The sequence below is a fragment of the Vulpes vulpes genome, chromosome 1, assembly GCF_048418805.1.
Source record: "Vulpes vulpes isolate BD-2025 chromosome 1, VulVul3, whole genome shotgun sequence".
In the NCBI taxonomy this organism is placed as follows: Eukaryota; Metazoa; Chordata; class Mammalia; order Carnivora; family Canidae; genus Vulpes; species Vulpes vulpes.
The window spans coordinates 8223098-8242149 of NC_132780.1; the positions used below are offsets into that span (position 1 = coordinate 8223098).

Sequence of the window (19052 nt, forward strand, 5' to 3'; positions counted from 1 at the left end):
AACATAGAGATTACTTAAAAAAATATATATATATAGGGATCCCTGGGTGGCACAGCGGTTTGGCGCCTGCCTTTGGCCCAGGGCGTGATCCTGGAGACCCGGGATCGAATCCCACGTCGGGGTCCCAGTGCATGGAGCCTGCTTCTCCCTCTGCCTGTGTCTCTGCCTCTCTCTCTCTCTCTCTCTCTCTCTCTCTCTGTCTCTCTGTGACTATCATAAATAAATAAAAATTAAAAAAAAGTTTAAAAAATATATATATACACATATATATAAATTTCACCCAAAGTATCAGCATGCCATGCTTGTTTACACTTTCTCTTTTACTCCGACCGTGGTGGTCCTAACCCAGATGGAGCTGGCTCAACTGGAGGCATAGGTCACAGTGGAGAAGAATTATCTCTGGGCTATCTCACGAGATGTCCGGTACCCTGGTGCCATGTTCTCAGGACCCAGTTCAGCTCCTCAGCATGACATCTGAGGCCCCGCCAGACCTAGTCTTGCCCCGCATAGCCCTGTTCCCACCAGTCACCAGCCTTGGCTCTTAACCAAGACGAGGGGTCCTCTCACTTCCTGGGGATGCAAAGAGAATAAGCATAAAGTCTTTTCCAAAGGCCAGGAAGACCTTGCCCCCGTCCCTGCTCAGAACCTTCTGGTACCTCTCCAGTGCTGTGTGATAAAATCGAATCCCTCACTGTGGCTCACAAGGCCAGGGAACAGCCAGCTTTGCCTGAGTCTAACCACAGGCTCTCTTGCTTTCTGCTCTCTGGCTGCCCGTCTTCTTTCGGTTCCCCTAAGACCATGTGTTTCCTCCCACCCAGGCCCTTTGCATCTGACATTCTCTCCCTCCGCCACCACAGGCCCCAGGTCCACGCCTCTCTTTCATTGACACGTCACCTTTCAACTCCAGTGCTGCCTCCTACAGAAAGCCCTCCCTGACCATTGGCGGGCCTCATTTTTCTCCCTGCTCTTGCTCACAGGAGCTCTCATTTCTAGCCTCGCTGAAGCTCTTTCAGTTCCTCCCGGGAGCAAAATGTCTTCTTCGCTCCCCAGTGGTGACAGAACACATGTGGTTTCCTCTGCCTGGAACACTTTCTCCCACCTAACACCTCCTTCAAGTTCCAGCTCCCACGTGTCCCCTCTTCTAGGGAAATCTTGCCTGGTCCCCCTGACTGAGGCAGGCCTTCAAAGCTTCAGAGCTTCCTGTGCTTCCCCCACCCTGGCTCTGTCCCTCTGCCTGTGTTCTCCCTATCACAGCCCTGATCATTTCTGGGCTGTCACTATCTGATGCCATGTTCGTGAACCCTGAGAGGGTGGGGCCCAGAGCCATCTCAGTCCATTGCTATGTCTCCTGTCCCCTGCTCGGTGAATGTTGAGTCACAGAACGCATGACCAGTATGCTTCTCACCCAACCCCACAGTGTTACCTGTTCCACATGTACGTGGGTGTCCGAGCTGGTGGCGGCATCGGGGATGAGATTGAGGACCCAGCGGGCGATGAATATGAGCTGTACCGGGTGGTCTTCGACATCACCTTCTTCTTCTTCGTCATCGTCATCCTGCTGGCCATCATTCAGGGTCAGTGCTGGTCACGGCTGTGAGAGTGGGGGACCCAGTGCCCAGAAGCACATTAGCTCCTTTTAAGAGTGCAGACTGCCTGGACTCATATCCTGGCTCTGTCTCTTCCTACTGTGAGACTTGAGGCAAGTGACCTCTCTGGGTCTCAGTTTCTCCATCTGCAAATGAGGAAATTAACAATCCTAAAACCTCGCAGGGTTATGGTGAGAAGTAAGTCACTTCCTAGGTGTTTTGCTCATAGCAAGTGCTCAATAAAGGCTACGTGTTATTATCTCTGGGAAGCAAGGTGAGATGGGGGAGATGGGGGACGGGAGGCAAGGCTCAGAGGGAGGTAGCCGGAAGAGGGAGGAATCTGAGTTGGGTCAGAGGGTGGGCGCTGACTTGCACCTGCCACCACAGGTCTGATCATTGACGCTTTTGGCGAGCTCCGAGACCAACAAGAGCAAGTGAAGGAAGATATGGAGGTAGGTCAAGTCTGGGGGCGACCCCGAGGGAATTCGGGATCGTGGGGGGTAGGGTGTGAATGGGCCTGGATTCTGATGTCCCCCGTCACCCACAGACCAAGTGCTTCATCTGCGGCATCGGCAGCGATTACTTCGATACGACACCGCACGGGTTCGAGACCCACACGCTAGAGGAGCACAACCTGGCCAATTACATGTGAGCATGGGCCCGCTGGCCAATCAGGGGGTGGGGGCGTGGCCGCCGACCGCGAGGGGCGTGGCACTGAGCCTTGGCCAGTTAGGTGTGGTCTCCAGGTGGTGGGTTCCCAGCCGGCCAATCAGAAGGAGTAGGGTAGTCCTGACCTATCTCCGCTGCTCTCCCATCCCCAGGTTTTTCCTGATGTATCTGATAAATAAGGACGAGACGGAACACACGGGCCAGGTAACGGGGTGTTAATGGGAGGACAGTGGGCAGGGTCTTGGGGAGTCTAAATTTAAGGTCAAGCAGCAGGTGGCAGTAAAAAGCTCGCGTCAGCATGAGCGTTGGAGGATGTGACCATTCTTCCCCACGCCCCAACCCTAGGAGTCTTATGTCTGGAAGATGTACCAAGAGAGATGTTGGGACTTCTTCCCAGCTGGCGATTGTTTCCGCAAGCAGTACGAGGACCAGCTTAGCTGAGACACCCCCAGCTGGCCCTTCACCCCCCACCTCAAGTGCCTTAGTCTTCCAAGTCCCTTGGCCCCCAAACCCGCCCCCAAAGGCAGCTGGGGGACAGGTGACCATGTACTGGAAAAATAAAAGTCTGTGCTATACCCCTGACATCATTGTGTTGGATTCTTGATATTTGGGGTGTGGGTGGGCCTCCGGGAACTCTGCCCTCCCCTTTCCCTGTCCAGAAGAACAAGATGACAGCAGAGGCTGGAGTCATGTTTATTGGAAGATAAGTTCATGTCATGACCACTAATGTGTATGTCTGTTGGGGATGGGGCTGCGGGACCAGTTCCTGACACCGCCACCCCTTCCCATCCTGGGCTCATTCCTGGATGTAGAGGTTGCTGGGGGCAGTAGGATCATCTGCTGGGCGTGTCTCCACCACCACAGGCCTGGGAAAGGAGGAGAGAAGTCAGTTCATTCATTCATCTGTTCATTCATTCATTCATTTATTCATTCGCAAAGGAGTTAACAGAGGCTGTGCCAGCACAGTGCTGGGCTATCACGGTAATGAGCAGACAGGGTCTCTGCCCTTGAGGAGCTCAATCTAGAATGGGAGACCAACATGAATTAGTGATATACAGGAGTGCAAAACAGCATGGGGCGTACTGCGTGGAAACCTATCCTGAAGGGTCAGCCAAGGTGGCCCAAAGAATAGACGGTGGAGCTTCCAAGAGGCTCAGGAGGGAACTTGGTGAAAGGTCAGAGAAGGGCCTAGGGGAAAGGCCTTGAGGTGGGAGAGAGTTTGGGACTTGGTTGCAGAAGTCAAAGTCTTGTGTGCTGTGGCCAGGACTGGGTATTTATCTTGAGGCCACAGTAGTTTTAAATGGGGGTTGGGAGGGTAAGTGACATAATGGGACTTAGATTTTAAAAGACCTCTCTGGCATGTCGAGAGGTCATGAGAGATCCCTGAAGGGGCCCTCACTGGTTAAATGTGGGAGTTCTTGCATCTCAAAGTAAAGAATGGTAGTAATAGATTTTAACACCCAGAATAAAATGGAAATCCATGAGGCTGTGCTGAAATTACACACACACACACACACACACACACACACACACACGGCGGAGAAGGGACAAGCTCCTCCACAGGAGCATGCCAACTAATAAGTGCAGAAATAGGAATTCACCATTTAGTAACTCTCCTCATAATATATTCAGGCAGAAATCATTAATAGATGCTAAAACCAGTGGGTGAAAGTCTGATGAGAAAGAGTATATTTACACATTCACAACAAATCACCCCAAAAGATACTTATTAATACAAAGAGTAGCTTTACAGCAGGTTTCTCTGCTGTAAAACCTGCACCCTACCCAATGCTCAAAGAGAACATCACCCATAATGGGACAAACAGACATGTGTTGATAGGATGCACTGAGAAAGACAAGCCATCACTTCTGGGAGTATTCCTACCCCGAATGCTTAACCTCAAACCTCAAACCCAACTGAGGAATATTCTGGAAAACAACTTTCCTGTACTCCTCAAAAGTATCAAGGTCCTGAAAACCAAAGAAAGCCTGAAGAATTGTTCCAGGCTAAAGATTAAAGAAACCTGACCCTACATGCAGCCCATCATCCTGGATTGACTACTGGACCCCCCAAAAAAGTACTGTTTTTTGGTTATAAAGAGTATCATTGGGCCAACTGGTGAGACTTGGGTGTGTGGATAGAAGGCAGTGAGAAGTCTTAGTGCCATTTTCTTAATTTTGACAGCTGTGTTGTGGTCTGCAGGAGTAGGTCTTTGTTTCACACCCAAATGGTCAGAAAAAAATCATATACATATGAAAGAGGAAGACAAATCAAACATGGCAAAAACAAAACACACAAAATACCCCCAAAACAGTCAAAATGTTAATATCTGGGGAATCTGGATGAATGAAGGGGATACAAGGATTTAAGAATTTTTACATTTATTTTTGCACCTTCTCTGTGAGTCAAAAGTTATGCCAAAATAAAAAGTGAAAATAAAAATTAAGAAACAAAAATGTCCCCTTGGCTGCACTGTGGAGAATAGACTACAAGGGGCAGAGATAGAAGCAGGGAGACCAGGAGAGAGAATGTCCAGGCCAAAGATACAGGTGGCTGGAGACATTGCAAGACACCTCTCCACATCAGAAGCCCCCCTCCCAGGCTCTGTGTTCCCTTCCCCAAGTCCATACCTGGGGGAGCCAAGCAGACGGAAGGTGAGGGTAGGGTCTCTCAGCTCCTGCAACAGCTGGGGAAAAGGTGTGTGTGTCAGTATCTAGAAGACTCTTCCCCTCTCCCTTAAAGAGAATGGGGTGGAGAGGGGGGGTCTCTGAACTTCTAGTCCTAGGTCCAGAAATAATCATTCTTGCTAACACCATTCACCAGCTGTGTGACCCCAAGCAAGTTACTTCTCTGTGCCTTGGATTACTAACCTGTGAAGTCACAGGACCTTCCTGATAGGTGATTGTGGGGATTAAATAAAATACAAACATATAGGGGCAGCATCTGAAACATAGTGTTCTATGAGCTAAGGAGCATTTTTCACTCCATTTTCCAGATGAGGAAAGTAAGGCATGGGAAAGTTAAGTCATTTGCTTAAGGTCCATCAGCCGGATTCCAACCCAGGCAGTCTGTGCATGCTCTTAACCACCCACGTAGCTCTTTAGTGACCCCCCACCTTTGATAGTTGGAGACTGAGGCTCAGAGAGAAGCAAAATCTCTTGCACAAGATCACACAGTGGCCTGTAATGACCTCTGGACCCAAGAGACTCTGGGGTATAGACGAGGACCTGGCCAAGGACGCATGGGTGGCTCAGTGGGTTAAATGTCTGCCTTTGGTCAGGTCATAATCCTGGGGTCCTGGGATTGAGCCCCATGTAGGGCTCCCTGCTCAGTGGGGAGTCTGCATCTCCCTCTCTCTCTGCCCCTCCCCCTGGATCATGCACTCGCTCTCTCTCTCAAATAAATAAAATCTTTAAAAAATACCAAAAAAATTAAAAAGAAGAGGACCTGTCTGAACTGAGACTAGAGGAAGCTTCTTGCCAGGGCTCCACACCCTGACTCAATACTTCTGCTCCATCTGCGGAACCAGAAGACCCACAGGGGAGGGGCAGGGTTGGGGGTGGTCAGATGGAGAAGCTTACCTGGTCTGAGCCTGGAGCCCACACCTGTACTCCGTGCTTCCAAAAGGCCTGGAGCCGACCCCCGACCATAGCTGGGAGGAAAGCAGTGCCCATTACCCTTGGGTATCACTAAGCCTCCCCTCTGGGCAGGGGGGTGCCTCCCAGCCCTGCACATACCCACGGCTTCCACCGCTTCAGTCATGGGGATCTCCGGAGTTCGAAGCCCTGGGACTGGGGCTCCCTCTGGGGTCACCAGCTTCAAAGATCCTAGAAGAGAGGAGAGAGAGAGAGAGAGAGAGAGAGAGTTTTGTTTTTTATTTTTTCATATTTTTTTTAAAGATTTTTAATTTATTTTTGACGCACGCAGAGAGAGAGAGAGAGAGGCAGAGACACAGGCAGAGGGAGGAGCAGGCTCCATGCAGGGAGCCCGATGTGGGACTCGATCCCGGGTCCCCAGGATCATGCCCTGGGCCAAAGGTGGCGCTAAACCGCTGAGCTACCCGGGCTGCCCAACTTTTGTTGTTTTTTTAAAAAGATTTTATTTATTTATTTGAGAGAAATAGAGCGCACATGCAGGCAGAGCGGCAGGGAGGGAGAGAGAGAAGTAGACTCTCCGCTGAGCAGGGAGCCTGATGTGGGGCTTGATCCCAGAACCCCAGGATCATGACCTGAGCCAAAGGCAGACACTTAATGACTGAGCCCCTCGGGCACCCCAAGAGAGGGCTTTAAGAGTGAGGGTCAGAGGGGATCCCTGGGTGGCTCAGCGGTTTAGCGCCTGCCTTTGGCCCAGGGCGCGATCCTGGAGTCCCGGGATCAAGTCCCACATCAGGCTCCCTGCATGAAGCCTGCTTCTCCCTCTGCCTGTGTCTCTGCCTCTTTCTCCCCCTATGTCTATAATGAATAAATAAATAAAATCTTAAAAAAAAAAAAGAGTGAGGGTCAGAAGGATGGAGAATAAATTCATTGAGAAGCAAAGCAGAAAAAAAAAAAAAAAAAGAGAGAGAAGCAAAGCAGGACCCCGTCAAGGCCTGGAGGGGTTCAGCATTTCTGAGCAGCACAGGGTCTGCGAGGCAGATATCCAGGAACAGTGGAGGAAAGGAGGGTCCTTACCGTCCATCAACACCATCACCTTGTCTTCCTCCACCTGGGTCACCTGTACCGGTCCCCTGTGCTCTATTTGACAAGAGGAGGGAGGTTCGAAAGCCAGTCCCGCCGATCCTGCCTTCCTCCGCTAGGCGCCCTCTCCACTCCCCGGCCCGCGGGCCAAAGCCGCCTATCACCGCGGCCCGACGGGCGGACAATCTCAGCAGGTGTATAAATTCCACCTCTGCCCCGCCCCGGGTTCAACCCCTTTCGCAGTCACACCGCAGGCTAGAGCCCGCCCCGCCGCCAGCCCCGCCCCGCAGCCCCGCAGCCCCGCCCCCTCACCTGTGCTCATCTCGCCCAGCCAGCAGGAGAGCGCGCCGAAGCGCACGGTGTGGAAGAGCACGGACTTCGCCGGCTGCCCGGGGCTCACGCCGATGCAGACGGCGGGCAGCTCGGAGCCTGGCCCGGTCAGCAGCGCGAACACCGGAAGGGGCGTCGGCAGCGGGAACAGCACCTGCTGCAGGCCGCACGGAGAGGGGCGGGCTCAGGGGAGGGGGCGGGGCCTGGGTGGGCGGGGCCTCGGGTGGAAGCGGGGCTCCCCGAAGCTCTCAGCAGAAGCGTAGTAAGGAGTGCAAGCCCCTGGCCACTGAACCTCAGAATCCCCAGCCTCTACAGACCCCCTACCCGGACCAGCAGGAACTTGTTCATGGGCTGGTACCACTGAAGCAGGACCACGGACGTCTCCAATGCCCCGCACAGGAACGGGCCCCCCGAGCTCGCACCCTCCGCTGTGGGGGTGGGTAGGGATGGGTTAGGGTCAGTCCTCTCTCCCCTTCCCCGACCCGCTCCTCCCCCCCCAAAGGGCACACATCTTTCCCCAGACTCTGGACAGCCTGCCTTAACCCCACCATCCTCTCCAGTCAATGCAGCCCGAGCCTGCCCCCGGCCCAGCACACCCTCCCCCCTTCAGGTCCACCCAGTAGGGATTCTCTCTCACCCACGCAGCAAGCTCGGCACCCTTTGGTGTCCTGGATCTTGGTGGAGACCATGTTCTTCCTGCAGAAGAAAGTAGGTGCGTAAATGCAGAGGGACGGCAGGAAGGGGGGATTACAGGGGTCTGCGGTGCCCCTGGGGGCTGGTACCTTGCCAGTAGCCGGTGGGGGCTAATGTGAGCGATGGGGCTTCCTGCTCTGGTCTCCTTCCGTTCCAGCAGGCCCAGGATGCTATGAGAATACAGGTGGGGGGTCTTTCCTGCAGTGTGTGTGTGTGTAGGGGGAAGCAGGCAGTTATAGGACACCAGACACTCCCACCTTTCCCTGGCCCTTCACTTGGCCCCATCCCTTTGAAACTCCCAAGGCTTCAAGTCTCAGCATTTTTATTTGTTCATTTCTCGCTCAGCGTATTTTAAATGCCCGCTGTAGGCCAGGCCAGGCACTGTGCTTGGCTCTGGTGATTAATGAGTAAGGTGAAGATGTTCCCTATCTTCCCGTGCTTGCTCAACCACGGGAGAACCTATGGACATTTAACCAGTCAGATGAAGTTATGCACGTTACTAAGTTTAAGGAGAAACCTATCTAGAAATTCTCCTAAGATTTGTCGTCACAGACATGATAACTAACTCAAGAAGCCCATTTGCTTGGTGTTTCTCCTATACATTAGAAGTTCTTTTACACCAAATGTTTCTAAAACAGCAACACAAAATTTTAATTTATAACCCCATTTCAGTAACGTGTGGAATAAGTTCTCATTGGCATCTATACATCGAGGAAATGTCAAGACTCACTGTGGATCTTACCTCAAAACTGGCTTGAGGTGAGACTATTGTGAACCCCATTTTCAGATAGGGAAACACAGATAGAGTCCCACCTCGAAAAGAGGGCTGAGATTTTAACTGTGGGCTCTGTAAAGGGGGAGCCTACTTTTTTCTCCCCCAGCTGTGCCCATGTATCTCCCAACCCCCGGGCTCTCAACCCCTTAACTTCTGACCCCACTCCTCCCACCCAATCCACAGCCAGACCTGAGAGAGACATGAGGACATTGTTGATGGAATACACCCAGGTGGTCCGGCTAGGGAAGAGCTGCAGAGAATGGAGGAGATGGCTCCCATAAGACCCTGGGAACCCCCAACGCCAGCCCCCCCACCCAGGCTCTGGCCTCACCATCTCCAGTGTGGCCTCTTGATCATTCCGGTTCAAGATGAAAATGCCTTCCTCTGCCCCCAGGAGCAGGTGCTGGTCTGTGGGGACAGACACAAGGACACTAGGACCTATGTCATCTTGGGGGAGGCCTCCCAGACCCCCACATGACTGACCCCAAACACTGGTAGTCTGTTCCCCATCCCTGACCCTCAATTCTCTCTTACTCCCACACCTGACATCCCCAGCTCCTGTTTCCCCATATGTGAACTCAAACCCTGACCCAGTTCCCTGAGCTGGTCTCATTCTCACCTACCTCTCGGGCTTGCACCCACAAATCCTGCAAATCCTGACGCCCCCACCCCACGACCTTTGACCCAAACATCAGTCCTGCTTCCCTAAATAGCCCTCTACTTCTGTTCTGTCCATCTGTCTTCCCAGTTCTGGTCTCCAAAACTAATCTTGTCTCAACAGGGATCCTCAAACTTGGGCCCTTTGAAATGTGTTTTTTTCTGTCCAATGCATCCCCTGTACATCCTAATGGTGTTTTTTTTTTTAAATAAATTTTAGTAATTTTTTTAAGATTTTATTTTCAAGTAATCTCTACACCCAACAATGGGGCTCGAATTTATAACCCTGAGATCAAGGGTCGCATGCTCCACCGACTGAGCCAGCCAGGCGCCCCTGATGCCATTTCTTTAACATTTACCCCTCACTGACCTTGTCTCCACATCTTTCACCCTCGAACTCTTCCCTTTCTGCATTCCCACCCCCAAACTCCTGACCCCAAATGCTGACCCCAGCCTCGCTACCATTAACCTCTAACTGAGGTTAGAGGGTTGCAACTGCCCCCATCTTAGATCTCAAACTCTGACTTTTCTGTTATATCTGACACCCATGGCTCCTAGACTCTTATTTTCCTAGTTTCCACCCTCATACTCATCTCCATCCTACCTGTATGTGATCCCCAAACCCCAACCCTGGGCTCAGGTCCTGCCTCAGCTCTGCCCGTCCCCGTCTTATGAAGACCCTCCCTTGTTTCTGCCTTTGTGCCTCCACTAAAGCCCCTGCCCACCCACCCCGTTGCTCTCGGAGACCCTCTGAATACCCACCCTTGGTGGAGGGGTGCGTCCAGGCAGCCGTGCTGTGGATCCGGAGCGGGCAGCCATTGAACAACTTCACGAGCAGGGCACATCCCTGGGCAGGCCCCGGGGGCAGAGCAGCAGATCCAAGGAAAGGAAGGAGGGGATGGGAAGGTGCAGGGTCAAGACTCTGTCCCAAGAGTACCAGCCCTCAAACCCTGCCTCCACTTCCTCAAAGGTTTATCACCTTGGCAAGCTACGGATCCCTCTCTGCCTCTGTTTCCCCATCTGTGACATGGGAATAATGTCTATCTCTGTGATATTACCCCCCATGAAGGCTTACACCCCATAAAGACATGAGGGCAGTGTCTGGTGCAAAGGCACTGCTCACCAAGTGTCACCTCTCATCACTATCACTCTGCCCCTCCCCACAGCCCATCCCAGCCACCGCCCCCCCCCCAGGGTGTGAGTCCTCAGCACAGCCGAGCTCACCTTTCTCTTCATCTTTACTTTCTTGGGGGGTAACAGTGGGGGCTGATCAGGCTGCCGGGTGGGTGGGTTCCAGAGTGAGGGTTCTAAGACGGGGTGAGGGAAAGTCAGCCTCCAAAGGCCCCCCTCCCCTACCCACCCACATTCCTGCCTGCCTCCTGTCCCAGCCCGCCCCGTTACCTGAATGGGCAGTTAGGTGGGGGCTTCGGGTGGCGGGGGGAAGCCCGAGGTGGGGGGTTCGTGGGGGAGGCCCACTGGCACACCGGACCAGCACCCCCGGGCTCAGCTGTCCCTCATCCCCAGTGCCCCCAGTGGGCCCCTCGTCTGATGGAGAACGGAACTTGGGCTAAGGAGATGGAGGAGGAGCAGAGGAAAGTACCTTAGAATATCTCGGAGAGGGCGCCCAGCAGTCCCAGCCCTGCCTCCACCAGGCCTGACGTTGGTCATGGTTCTGACCCTCCCCACAGTGCCCTATTACCACTCCAGGCATCAACCCTGACCTCCCTCTGCCCACCTCGTGCCATCATCATAGTCCAGCAATTAAAGGATTAATGCCGGATAGCTTAGAGCTGGGGTCCCTAAGACCAAGGCCCACCTGGCTAAGACTTTGAATCCCGCCCCCTAGGTTCAAGGAGGCTGCTCCCAGATCCCCACATGCTCATCATCCGGTCTCCCAGACTTCAAGGGACCTGGTGTCCCAGATTCCAGGGTTAAAGTGTCCAGTATTCCAGCATCTAGACCCATCCAGATCCTGGCCTCCTGGCCTCCAGCCCCCAGCTCCAGTAGGGCCCAGGGCCTTACCTTGGGAGGCAGTGGAGGAGGTGTGTCCTCTGCAGGGGTAGGGCTGGAACACAAAGATGAGGTGAGCAGGGGCAGGGAGTGAGCATGGGGGGGTGTGGGTAACAAGGCCGGGGAGGCAGATGGGATGGTTTGGGACTGGAGGTCTGAGGTCAAGAGGATCGGGGGTGACTGGGTCTGGGCTGGAGCTGAGGATTAGAGCACTCATGATACTGGCAACAGCAGCGCTGGATATCAAGTGTGGACAATACACCGGGCCTGAACTGTCGTGGCCACCTAGTGATGCGGGTCACATGGGCTCCCCCGGGGTGGGGCAGGTTCTCACTTGGTGCTGGGCACAGCCTGTGAGCCTACTGCAGCTGGATGTGTAGACCCGACAGGTGGGCGTGAGGCTGACGCAGGCCTGGGGGTGGGGCTGACTGCTGGGGCCAAGGTGGGGTCTCCGGTGGAGGGTCTGGCGTGGGGGAAGTTCCCAGGGGGAAAGATGCAGATGAAGTCTGGGCTTTGATGGTTAGGGGTGCAGTGGAAGTCTGGGGGTCCGAGCAACATCTGGGAGTGGTGGGGGGCCTGGGACGCAGTGGGGGGGGGTCCGGAGGTCAGATAGGATGGAACCGGGGTGTTGGCTTGGGGGGATAGTAGGGGCTGGGCCAGGGAGGGGGTGAAAGAAGGTTGAGGGGGCAGGGGGAGGCCGTAGGGTCTAGTCAGGGGTCCGGGATGAGCAGCAGAAGGAAAACAGGAGCTGAGGTTGGGGTAGGGATGGAAGGGGACGGTGGTTGTAGGAAGGTGGGGGCGGTGAGGGCCAGCGGGGCTGGGGGCCACGCCTCTCTTACATGTCCACGTCATCGTAGTCATCGTCAGATTCCGACAGGTGCCTCCTGAGGAGTGACACCCATGACCATCGGGCGGTTCCCCCACAAAACCCAGGCCCCTCCCCACCACACCGAGGGTCCCTGACCTGGGACTGCTGCTCCGGAAGTCTCCGGGGGGCTGTAAGTGGGCCTGCGGGATAGCAAAGGGTCAGCAGTGCCCAGGGGGAGGGGAGGGCATCTGGGGCCAGCAGAGGGAGGCACCTCACCGTGTGGGTTATGGGTCTGGACTCCATTGCTCTGAGCTTCCGGAACTCCATGTGCCGCCCTGGAAGGGAGGAGGGTGATGCAGTGAGCAGAGGCAATGGGTCTGGGAAAAGAGGAGCCTTTGGGGGGCCCGGGGTCAGGATCTTAGGACCGGGGCTGTCCCCCAGGGGGAAGGATCTTGGTTTGCAGGGGTCTCATCTGGGGGTCAGGGTTTGGGATCAGGGAGGTGGGGGCTCAAAGTTACATAGTGTTTGTCTTCATGGTTCCATCCTGGGGGTGTGACAGAGATTTCTGAGATCTCTTTGGGGGTCCTGGTGTTATGGGAAGTCTCACTGGGTCTGTTTGCAGGTCAGAGAAGTTGGGGGGGTCTCTATAGCCATTTTGAAGTTCACGTGAGGATGAGGTTTTCTGGAGTCTCTTGCAGGGTCAGATAGTGAGTAACAAGGGTCTCGGAGGGTCTGTGTGGAAGTGACGCGGGTCTCGGGGCTCTATCGTGAGATCAGATGGTGCTGAGGGTCTCTGGGAGAATCACTGGGGGTGGAGTGGGTCTCTTGGATCTAGTTTATGGTCAAGGATCTCCAAGCTTAAGGAATCTCTACTCACGACAGCAATCGGCATCTGGGATCCCTAGAGAGCTGGATCGGTGGGTGGACCGGATCCGCCGGGGGACGGCAGGGGGCACCTGGGCAGAGCGGCAGCGGCATCAGGCCATGGCCCCCTGGCCCCCCTACCACCCTGTGGGCCCAAGTGGGAGCCCATAGCCCTGTGCCAAGCCCCCCTACACCCCTCCCCTTTTTCCTTTTAAGAGAAGCAGCAGGAAAGCACTCCAGGCGGTGCGGGGTGAGGGAGGGCAGTTACAGCTTGAGCAGGGGCTGGGAGGTTCCACCGCCTTCTCAGCCAGGGCTCCCTCACCTCAGGCTCCTCATCTTCAATCTCGACCACAGAGGCCCCCTTCCCTGGATTCCTCAGTTTGTCAAGAAGATCTAGGATCAGGCCTCTATGTAGCCTGGGCTGGGATACCAGCTGATGCTAGAGAGGAGAGGAGGGGGCTGGTGTGGGGGAGAGGTTGGGACAGGGGCTCGAGGACCTGGTGGGGAAGGTGCCCACTGAGGGAGAGGCAGGGAACTCTGGGGAATGGAAACTAGGGGATTTTAAGGGGTTGGAACAGATTAGAAGAATCTGGGGTTCCCAGCAAGGGCAAATGGAGAACTTTGAGGTGTCTTAGAGGAGACGAGGCTTCCCCAGGATTCCAGAGCGTACCCAGGAATGGGTCTGGAGACCCTGGGAAATTTGTGAGTTTTAACAGCTCGGGGTATCTTGGCCAAAGGTCTGGGGTACAATTTGGAGAGTCTTGGGGAGTTCCTGGGGAATTCTGGGCAGGGGGCGGGGAGTTAGGGAAGGGCCTTTCAGGGAAAGGAGGGGAGGTTTACACTGAGCATCTTGGTGGCACAGGGTCGTTTCTTGGGGTTCTTAGTGAGGGTGACTTTGACAAAGTTGTGGAAGGCAGCCGACCTTGGGAGGAAGAAGCCAAATCCTAGGTGAGGAGACCAGAAATTCTCCCAGCAGACCCTCCATCCTGGCTCTGCTCTCCCTCGCCCTGTCCTACCATTTGCCTTTTTCTTTTAGCCTGGGGGGCTGGTAGCCACTCTTCGTCATGAGGAAGAGAACTCTAGAAGAGTAAGGAGAGAACGTGGTGGTCAGACTCCCAACAGGGGTCAGACCTCGCGGCTTGAGGGGTCCCCAATAGCACTGAGGTCAGCAGAGAGCCAAGCAAGGGACAGAACAAGAATGAGGTTTAGGTTTTACAAGGCCCTGGGATGCCACTTCTGGGGGGCTCTGTTTACCACACAACAGAGCTGCAGCAACCTCCACGGGAGGCTTCAGATCAGGAATCCTGCCTTGGGGGTTCCCACTGGGGGGGCCTGAAGAAAAGGCTTTCTGGGTTGAGAGGTTCTTTGCAGGGGGGGTCTCAGATTTCACTGTGAGGATGGGGTGTCTCCTGGAGGGGGCCTCCAAGCGAGGGAAGCAGGTGGGGGCAGGGGGTGCTCTGGGTCAGGGCTGGGCAGGTCTCTGGGCCCAGCGGGGCGGGGGGGGGGCTTGTCAGGCCTGCCTACCTGAGAGGGTGCACGTCAAAGAGCGGTGGTTGTAGCTCCGCTAGTTCAATGGCTGTGATGCCCAGGGACCAGATGTCACACAGCTCGTTGTATCCCCCCTTCAAGGCCACGGCCGCCACTTCTGGAGCCATCCTGGGGACAGAGACCCTCAGCGAGCCGGGGGTGACACAAGGAGGGGAAGGGGGCGACTCCTTGGCGTGCAGGTGGGGGCAGGAGGGAGAGAGAGAGAGGAGGAGGGGACAGAGAGCGAGCCAGATGCTGAGAGAAACATCAAGGTGAAGAGAGAGACAGCAATAAAGACAGACACACGGGGACGCCTGGGTGGCTCCGTGGTTGAGCAGCTGCCTTTGGCTCAGGGTGTGATCCCCAGTTTGGGGATCGAGTCCCGCATTGGGGTCCCCAGAGGTAGCCTGCTTCTCCCTCCGCCGGTGTCTCTGCCTCTCTCTCTCTCTGTATTTCTCATGAATAAATAAATAAAAAAATTTAAAAAGACACGCAGAGGTCAAGAGACAGAAAATCAGAATAAAAACCAACACAAAGAGACATCAGTAAATGTAATACTCGAGAGAGAGCCAAAAAGTGAGCGGAATATTCAACAGAGAGGCCGACACAGGGAAAGGAGCTGGGAAGGAGAGTCCTGGTGACCCAGGTGGGGACGGCCACTGCCCCCATGCACCCCTAGCTGCCCGCCGGGCATCCCTCACCAGTAGGGCGTCCCGATGAAAGAGAGGCGTCGAGCCAGCGTTGCCCCAATCTGGGCCGAGATACCAAAGTCGGCTGGAGGCAGAGAGAGATATAGTGACCTGGGGCCCCCACCCCCTTGGCCCCCAGCCAGTCCGCTCCCACCTCCCCCCCATCACACTTACCCAGTCTGACCTCCCCAGCATCATTGATGAGGATGTTGGCTCCCTGGAGAAAGAGGGGAAATCAGAAGCTTGTCAGAGACACCCCCAGCCTGACGCTGCCTCCACACCCTGGCCCTTCCCAACCCCACAGCTCAACACCACCCTGAGTCCTGCAAACACTACTTCCACCTCCTGCCCTCCCCACCCCCCCACAAAGCCACTTTGCTGCCCCAGACCACCTTGATGTCCCGATGTATCTTCTTCTGTGAGTGCAGATAGGCAAGTCCCTAGGGGAGAGGGTGGACATGGGGTGCTGTGAGTCCCCAGGGGCTGGAGCAGGACCCTGCCCCAGGCCCACCGGGTCTCGCCTCACCTGGAGCACTTCCCGGCAGACATAGCTAATCTGGAGCTCTGACAGGGGGCCTGTCACTGCAAAGATCACAGCAGTAGTGTTGGGTGGGAAACAGGCAACCTGGCTCCCCCACACACAGGCTGAGAAGGTGCCATACGGGGACGGGGAACAGATGGGACAAGTGCAAGAGGGAGATGGAGGGATGGTCAGCAACCAAGGCAGGGGACCAGAGGGAGATAGATTCACTCAACAGATATTCACTGTGTCTACTGGGTGCCAGGCACTGCTGTGGGCACTGGGGAGGTAGCCGTGGACAAGAGACAGCGATCTCTGCCCGCGTGGAGAGAACATTCCAGTCGGGGCAACAGACGGTAAACAAGACAACTAAAGCAGAGGGCATAAGATGCTAATAAATAGTAAGAACTAAAACAGCAAGAAACAACAACAGGAAATATGTGTGGGAAGGGGTATGACATTTTATAGGGTGGTCGGTGAGGTCTACTCTACTCGGAGAAAGCAGCAGCGAGAAGATGTGATGAGTCCGGCCTGGAGGGGAACAGAAGAGCCAGTGCAAAGGCCCAGAGGTGGAGACGGCCTGGTGGGTTTGGAAAGCAGCGAAGTGGGTGGAGCGGAGTGGGGGTGGGGGAGAAAGTGGAAGGAGGTGAAGTCTGTCAGCTGGGGTGCAGGTGGGGGCCGCACTGGGCTCGGGCTTGTCTTTGGAGGGAAATGGAAGCCACAGGACTGTTCTGGGCAGGGGGCAATGGGACTTGGCCAAATGAGGAAAGGTTGGGGTCACAGACACCGACACACACACACACACACACACACACACACACACAGATAATGAGAGAGAGAAACGGGAACAGATTCAAACTGAGACCCAAAAGCGCAAAGAAAGACAAACTGAGAAAGACAGAGACGCAGAGATGGAGGGGGAACGATGGAGAGACCACACACACACACACACACACACACACACACACACAGAAGTGGTCAGAGACCAGGTCGGGCAGCCTGGCTGTGTGAGCCACTTCCTCTGAGGGCCTCAGTTTCTCCCCATGTTCATTTATAATGAATGTCTTCCTGGTCTCACCTCTGAGATCTTGAGTTCAAGGACACAGAGAGATGGTCAAAGGCAGAGGTGGCCATCAGAAACTGAGAGGTGATCAGAGGTCCCCCCCCTTCATCCCCACCCTCACATTTTTCAAAAAAAAAAAAAGTAGGGAGAGACAGAGAGAGAAAGAGAGAGGCAGGCACTCATTCACTCGGTCAACGAAAATGGGGACCTGGCCTATGGGCCCAAAGTATAGAGATACTCAAATACCTGAACAGACACATTGGTGAGAAAATGCAGACACAGGGAGTTGGGAGGGGATCACTGCGTGCAGAGGGATTGGGGCCGGATCATCAAGTCCTGGCCCAGGGCCCACTCCATCACCACAGTGTTCCCAGCAGCAACCAGGCCAGGCCTGGGCCCAGAGAGAAGCTTGTTGCAGGAAAGACGGTTCCAAGAAGACACAACCCCAGAGAGACAGTGGGGGTGGATGGGAGGCGGGGAGGTATCCGGATCCCCTTGCCTTCCTCTCACCTTGGTAGATGTCCTGGAGAGAACCAGCCCCACAGAACTCCATGCATATCCAGAACTTCTGAAGCCTACAATTCAAGAGTAGTGATAACAGCAGTAAGAACTTATCACTTGGGGGACAGCCCCGGCTCACCATCTGTCTTGTCCCAGTTCAACAAGGACTTGAATGTAACAGCTGTCATCCTCCTCCCCTTGTCCATCAGAGTGAGATCACCATGTCCATTTTACAGGTGGGGAAATTGAGGCTCAGAGAGGAAATGTATGTTCAGGGTCAACCAAACTCGAACCCGGGTCTTTGGACTCTTAACCAAGGGGACTCTGAACTCTGCTATCCTGCACTAACCCAGAAGACAGAGGAGACATCTCCCAGGTTGGGCAGGGAAAGGGGGTGCAAAGGGGCCCAGGGTTCCAGGTCTGGGGGACAGAGGTCATTACTGGGACACCTGGGATATTAATTTAGGGGTCCAGAGATTTAGGGAATTAAAAGAGCAGAGAGTAGAATGGGGGACCTGAAGGGCAGGATGAGGAAAGATTAGTTTTAGGGGACTTGCTTTCAGGTTTGGTTACTACGAAGGGACTGCCCAGAAATGGGAGTCCTGGATTGCAGATCACATCAGAGAATACTCTGGTCAGAAAGCTGGGACTTCAGACTGGGGATCGAGTTGGGCAGGGGGCCCCAGTTTAAAATGGGGCTCCAGGACTGGAGGTCAGGAATGGGGGTTCTGGACCAGGGGCTGGGCAGGGTCCCTTGGCAAGTTTGGGGCTCATCACCAGAGATAACTCCCATGGTAGGCCACGATGTTGGCATGCCGGCAAGTTTTCAAGATGAGGATTTCCTTCTGAAGTGTGGAAACATCATCGTCTGTGAGGAGGAACAGGAAAGAAAAGGCCACTGTGGAAAGGGAGTGTGGGGGAGGCGATCCCAGTGTCCGGAGAGGAGGCGTAGGGGTGAGGGGAAGGAGCTCCTGTGTCCTCACCAGGCTCCATCTTCACCATCTTCACTGCCACCAGGTCCCCCGTCACCTTGTCTCGAGCCTTGTAAAGGGGAAGTTGGCAGTCAGGCAGGCTCCATTCGCCTGAGTTCCTCCTCAGCATCCCTGAGCCAAAGCCAGGGACTGGGATCCTCTCTCATCCCCTTCCTTTCTTGGGCCCCGTCCCAATGGCTCGCTGGTTTGAGGGTGATGGAGAAGGAGGGGTGTCCTCACCTTGAAGACTTCTCCATAGGTGCCGCCACCCAGCCGCTGCAGCAGGTCATAGTGGTCCCGGGGGTCTCGATTAAAGATGTCGGGGTCCACGAGGTCCATCCCTGGGCGCTGGAGCTGGGCCTGCGCCCAGGGGCCAGCAGGGCCTCAGGGCTCGAGTGTGGCACCTCCCTCCCTCCCCACACGTCCTGCGCCCTGCACCCGCCTAGCCTTGCCTCCGCTGGCTGTGGCCTCCCCCCTCCCCACTCTCGCTTCCTGCCCCAGCACAGGGCTGTGCAGCCGGCTCCACCCCCTATCCCCTGGGCCCTGAGAGCCTGTGAGGGGTAGCTTGCCTTGGGACCCAGGGGACCCCCCCCCAGGACCCGGGGCTGAATGTAAACCAGATGCAAACTATCTTATGATCTGGGGGGGTTGCTCTGGCACCCCCTCCCGCGTTCTGGGCGGTGGCTAAAAACCACAGTTGAAACTCTGCTGA

At 55.1% G+C, this 19052-nt stretch overlaps 2 protein-coding genes across 5 annotated transcripts in view; one reads left to right on the forward strand and one right to left on the reverse strand.

Moving 5' to 3' along the window:
- The window catches only part of RYR1 (ryanodine receptor 1), a 117999-nt gene extending 115162 nt beyond the window's left edge, over positions 1–2837 (forward strand). For both annotated transcript variants that reach the window (XM_072751802.1, XM_072751811.1), the window contains 5 exons: positions 1418–1574; positions 1974–2038; positions 2134–2234; positions 2408–2459; positions 2601–2837. In XM_072751802.1, the coding sequence (XP_072607903.1) occupies positions 1418–1574; positions 1974–2038; positions 2134–2234; positions 2408–2459; positions 2601–2696 (471 nt within the window). In that variant the 3' untranslated portion in view covers positions 2697–2837. The remainder of the gene's footprint in view (positions 1–1417; positions 1575–1973; positions 2039–2133; positions 2235–2407; positions 2460–2600) is intronic.
- A 95-nt stretch (positions 2838–2932) lies between these two features.
- On the reverse strand, positions 2933–18844 carry MAP4K1 (mitogen-activated protein kinase kinase kinase kinase 1). Of its 3 annotated transcripts, XM_072751817.1 has the most exons (32): positions 18581–18805; positions 18353–18410; positions 18147–18237; positions 17379–17443; positions 15812–15867; positions 15678–15725; positions 15460–15502; positions 15298–15370; positions 14594–14725; positions 14086–14148; positions 13910–13991; positions 13392–13508; positions 13083–13161; positions 12482–12540; positions 12362–12405; positions 12237–12281; positions 11732–11860; positions 11410–11452; positions 10789–10954; positions 10612–10694; positions 10150–10234; positions 9062–9138; positions 8920–8980; positions 8045–8153; positions 7900–7958; positions 7587–7690; positions 7245–7419; positions 6927–6989; positions 5994–6083; positions 5838–5908; positions 4887–4942; positions 2933–3121 (listed from the first exon to the last, which is right to left on the reverse strand). In XM_072751817.1, exons 1-32 carry the CDS (start codon positions 18677–18679, stop codon positions 3052–3054), a joined length of 2595 nt encoding a protein of 864 aa, XP_072607918.1. In that variant the 5' UTR covers positions 18680–18805; the 3' UTR covers positions 2933–3051. The 3 variants fall into 3 exon arrangements, with proteins under 3 accessions (XP_072607918.1, XP_072607930.1, XP_072607926.1); XM_072751829.1 differs by lacking the exon at positions 11732–11860 and having other exon boundaries at positions 18581–18844; XM_072751825.1 differs by lacking the exon at positions 6927–6989 and having other exon boundaries at positions 18581–18803.
- Positions 18845–19052: the final 208 nt, after the last annotated feature.

Coding starts and splice junctions, on each gene's coding strand:
- MAP4K1 (XM_072751817.1), bottom strand. CDS start 18,679: ATGGACCTCGTGGACCCCGACATCTTTAATCGAGACCCCCGGGACCAC. Junction 12,406..12,481: donor CCAGACCCATAACCCACACG/GTGAGGTGCCTC, acceptor GCTATCCCGCAG/GCCCACTTACAGCCCCCCGG. Junction 4,943..5,837: donor GGGCTCCAGGCTCAGACCAG/GTAAGCTTCTCC, acceptor CCTTTTCCCCAG/CTGTTGCAGGAGCTGAGAGA.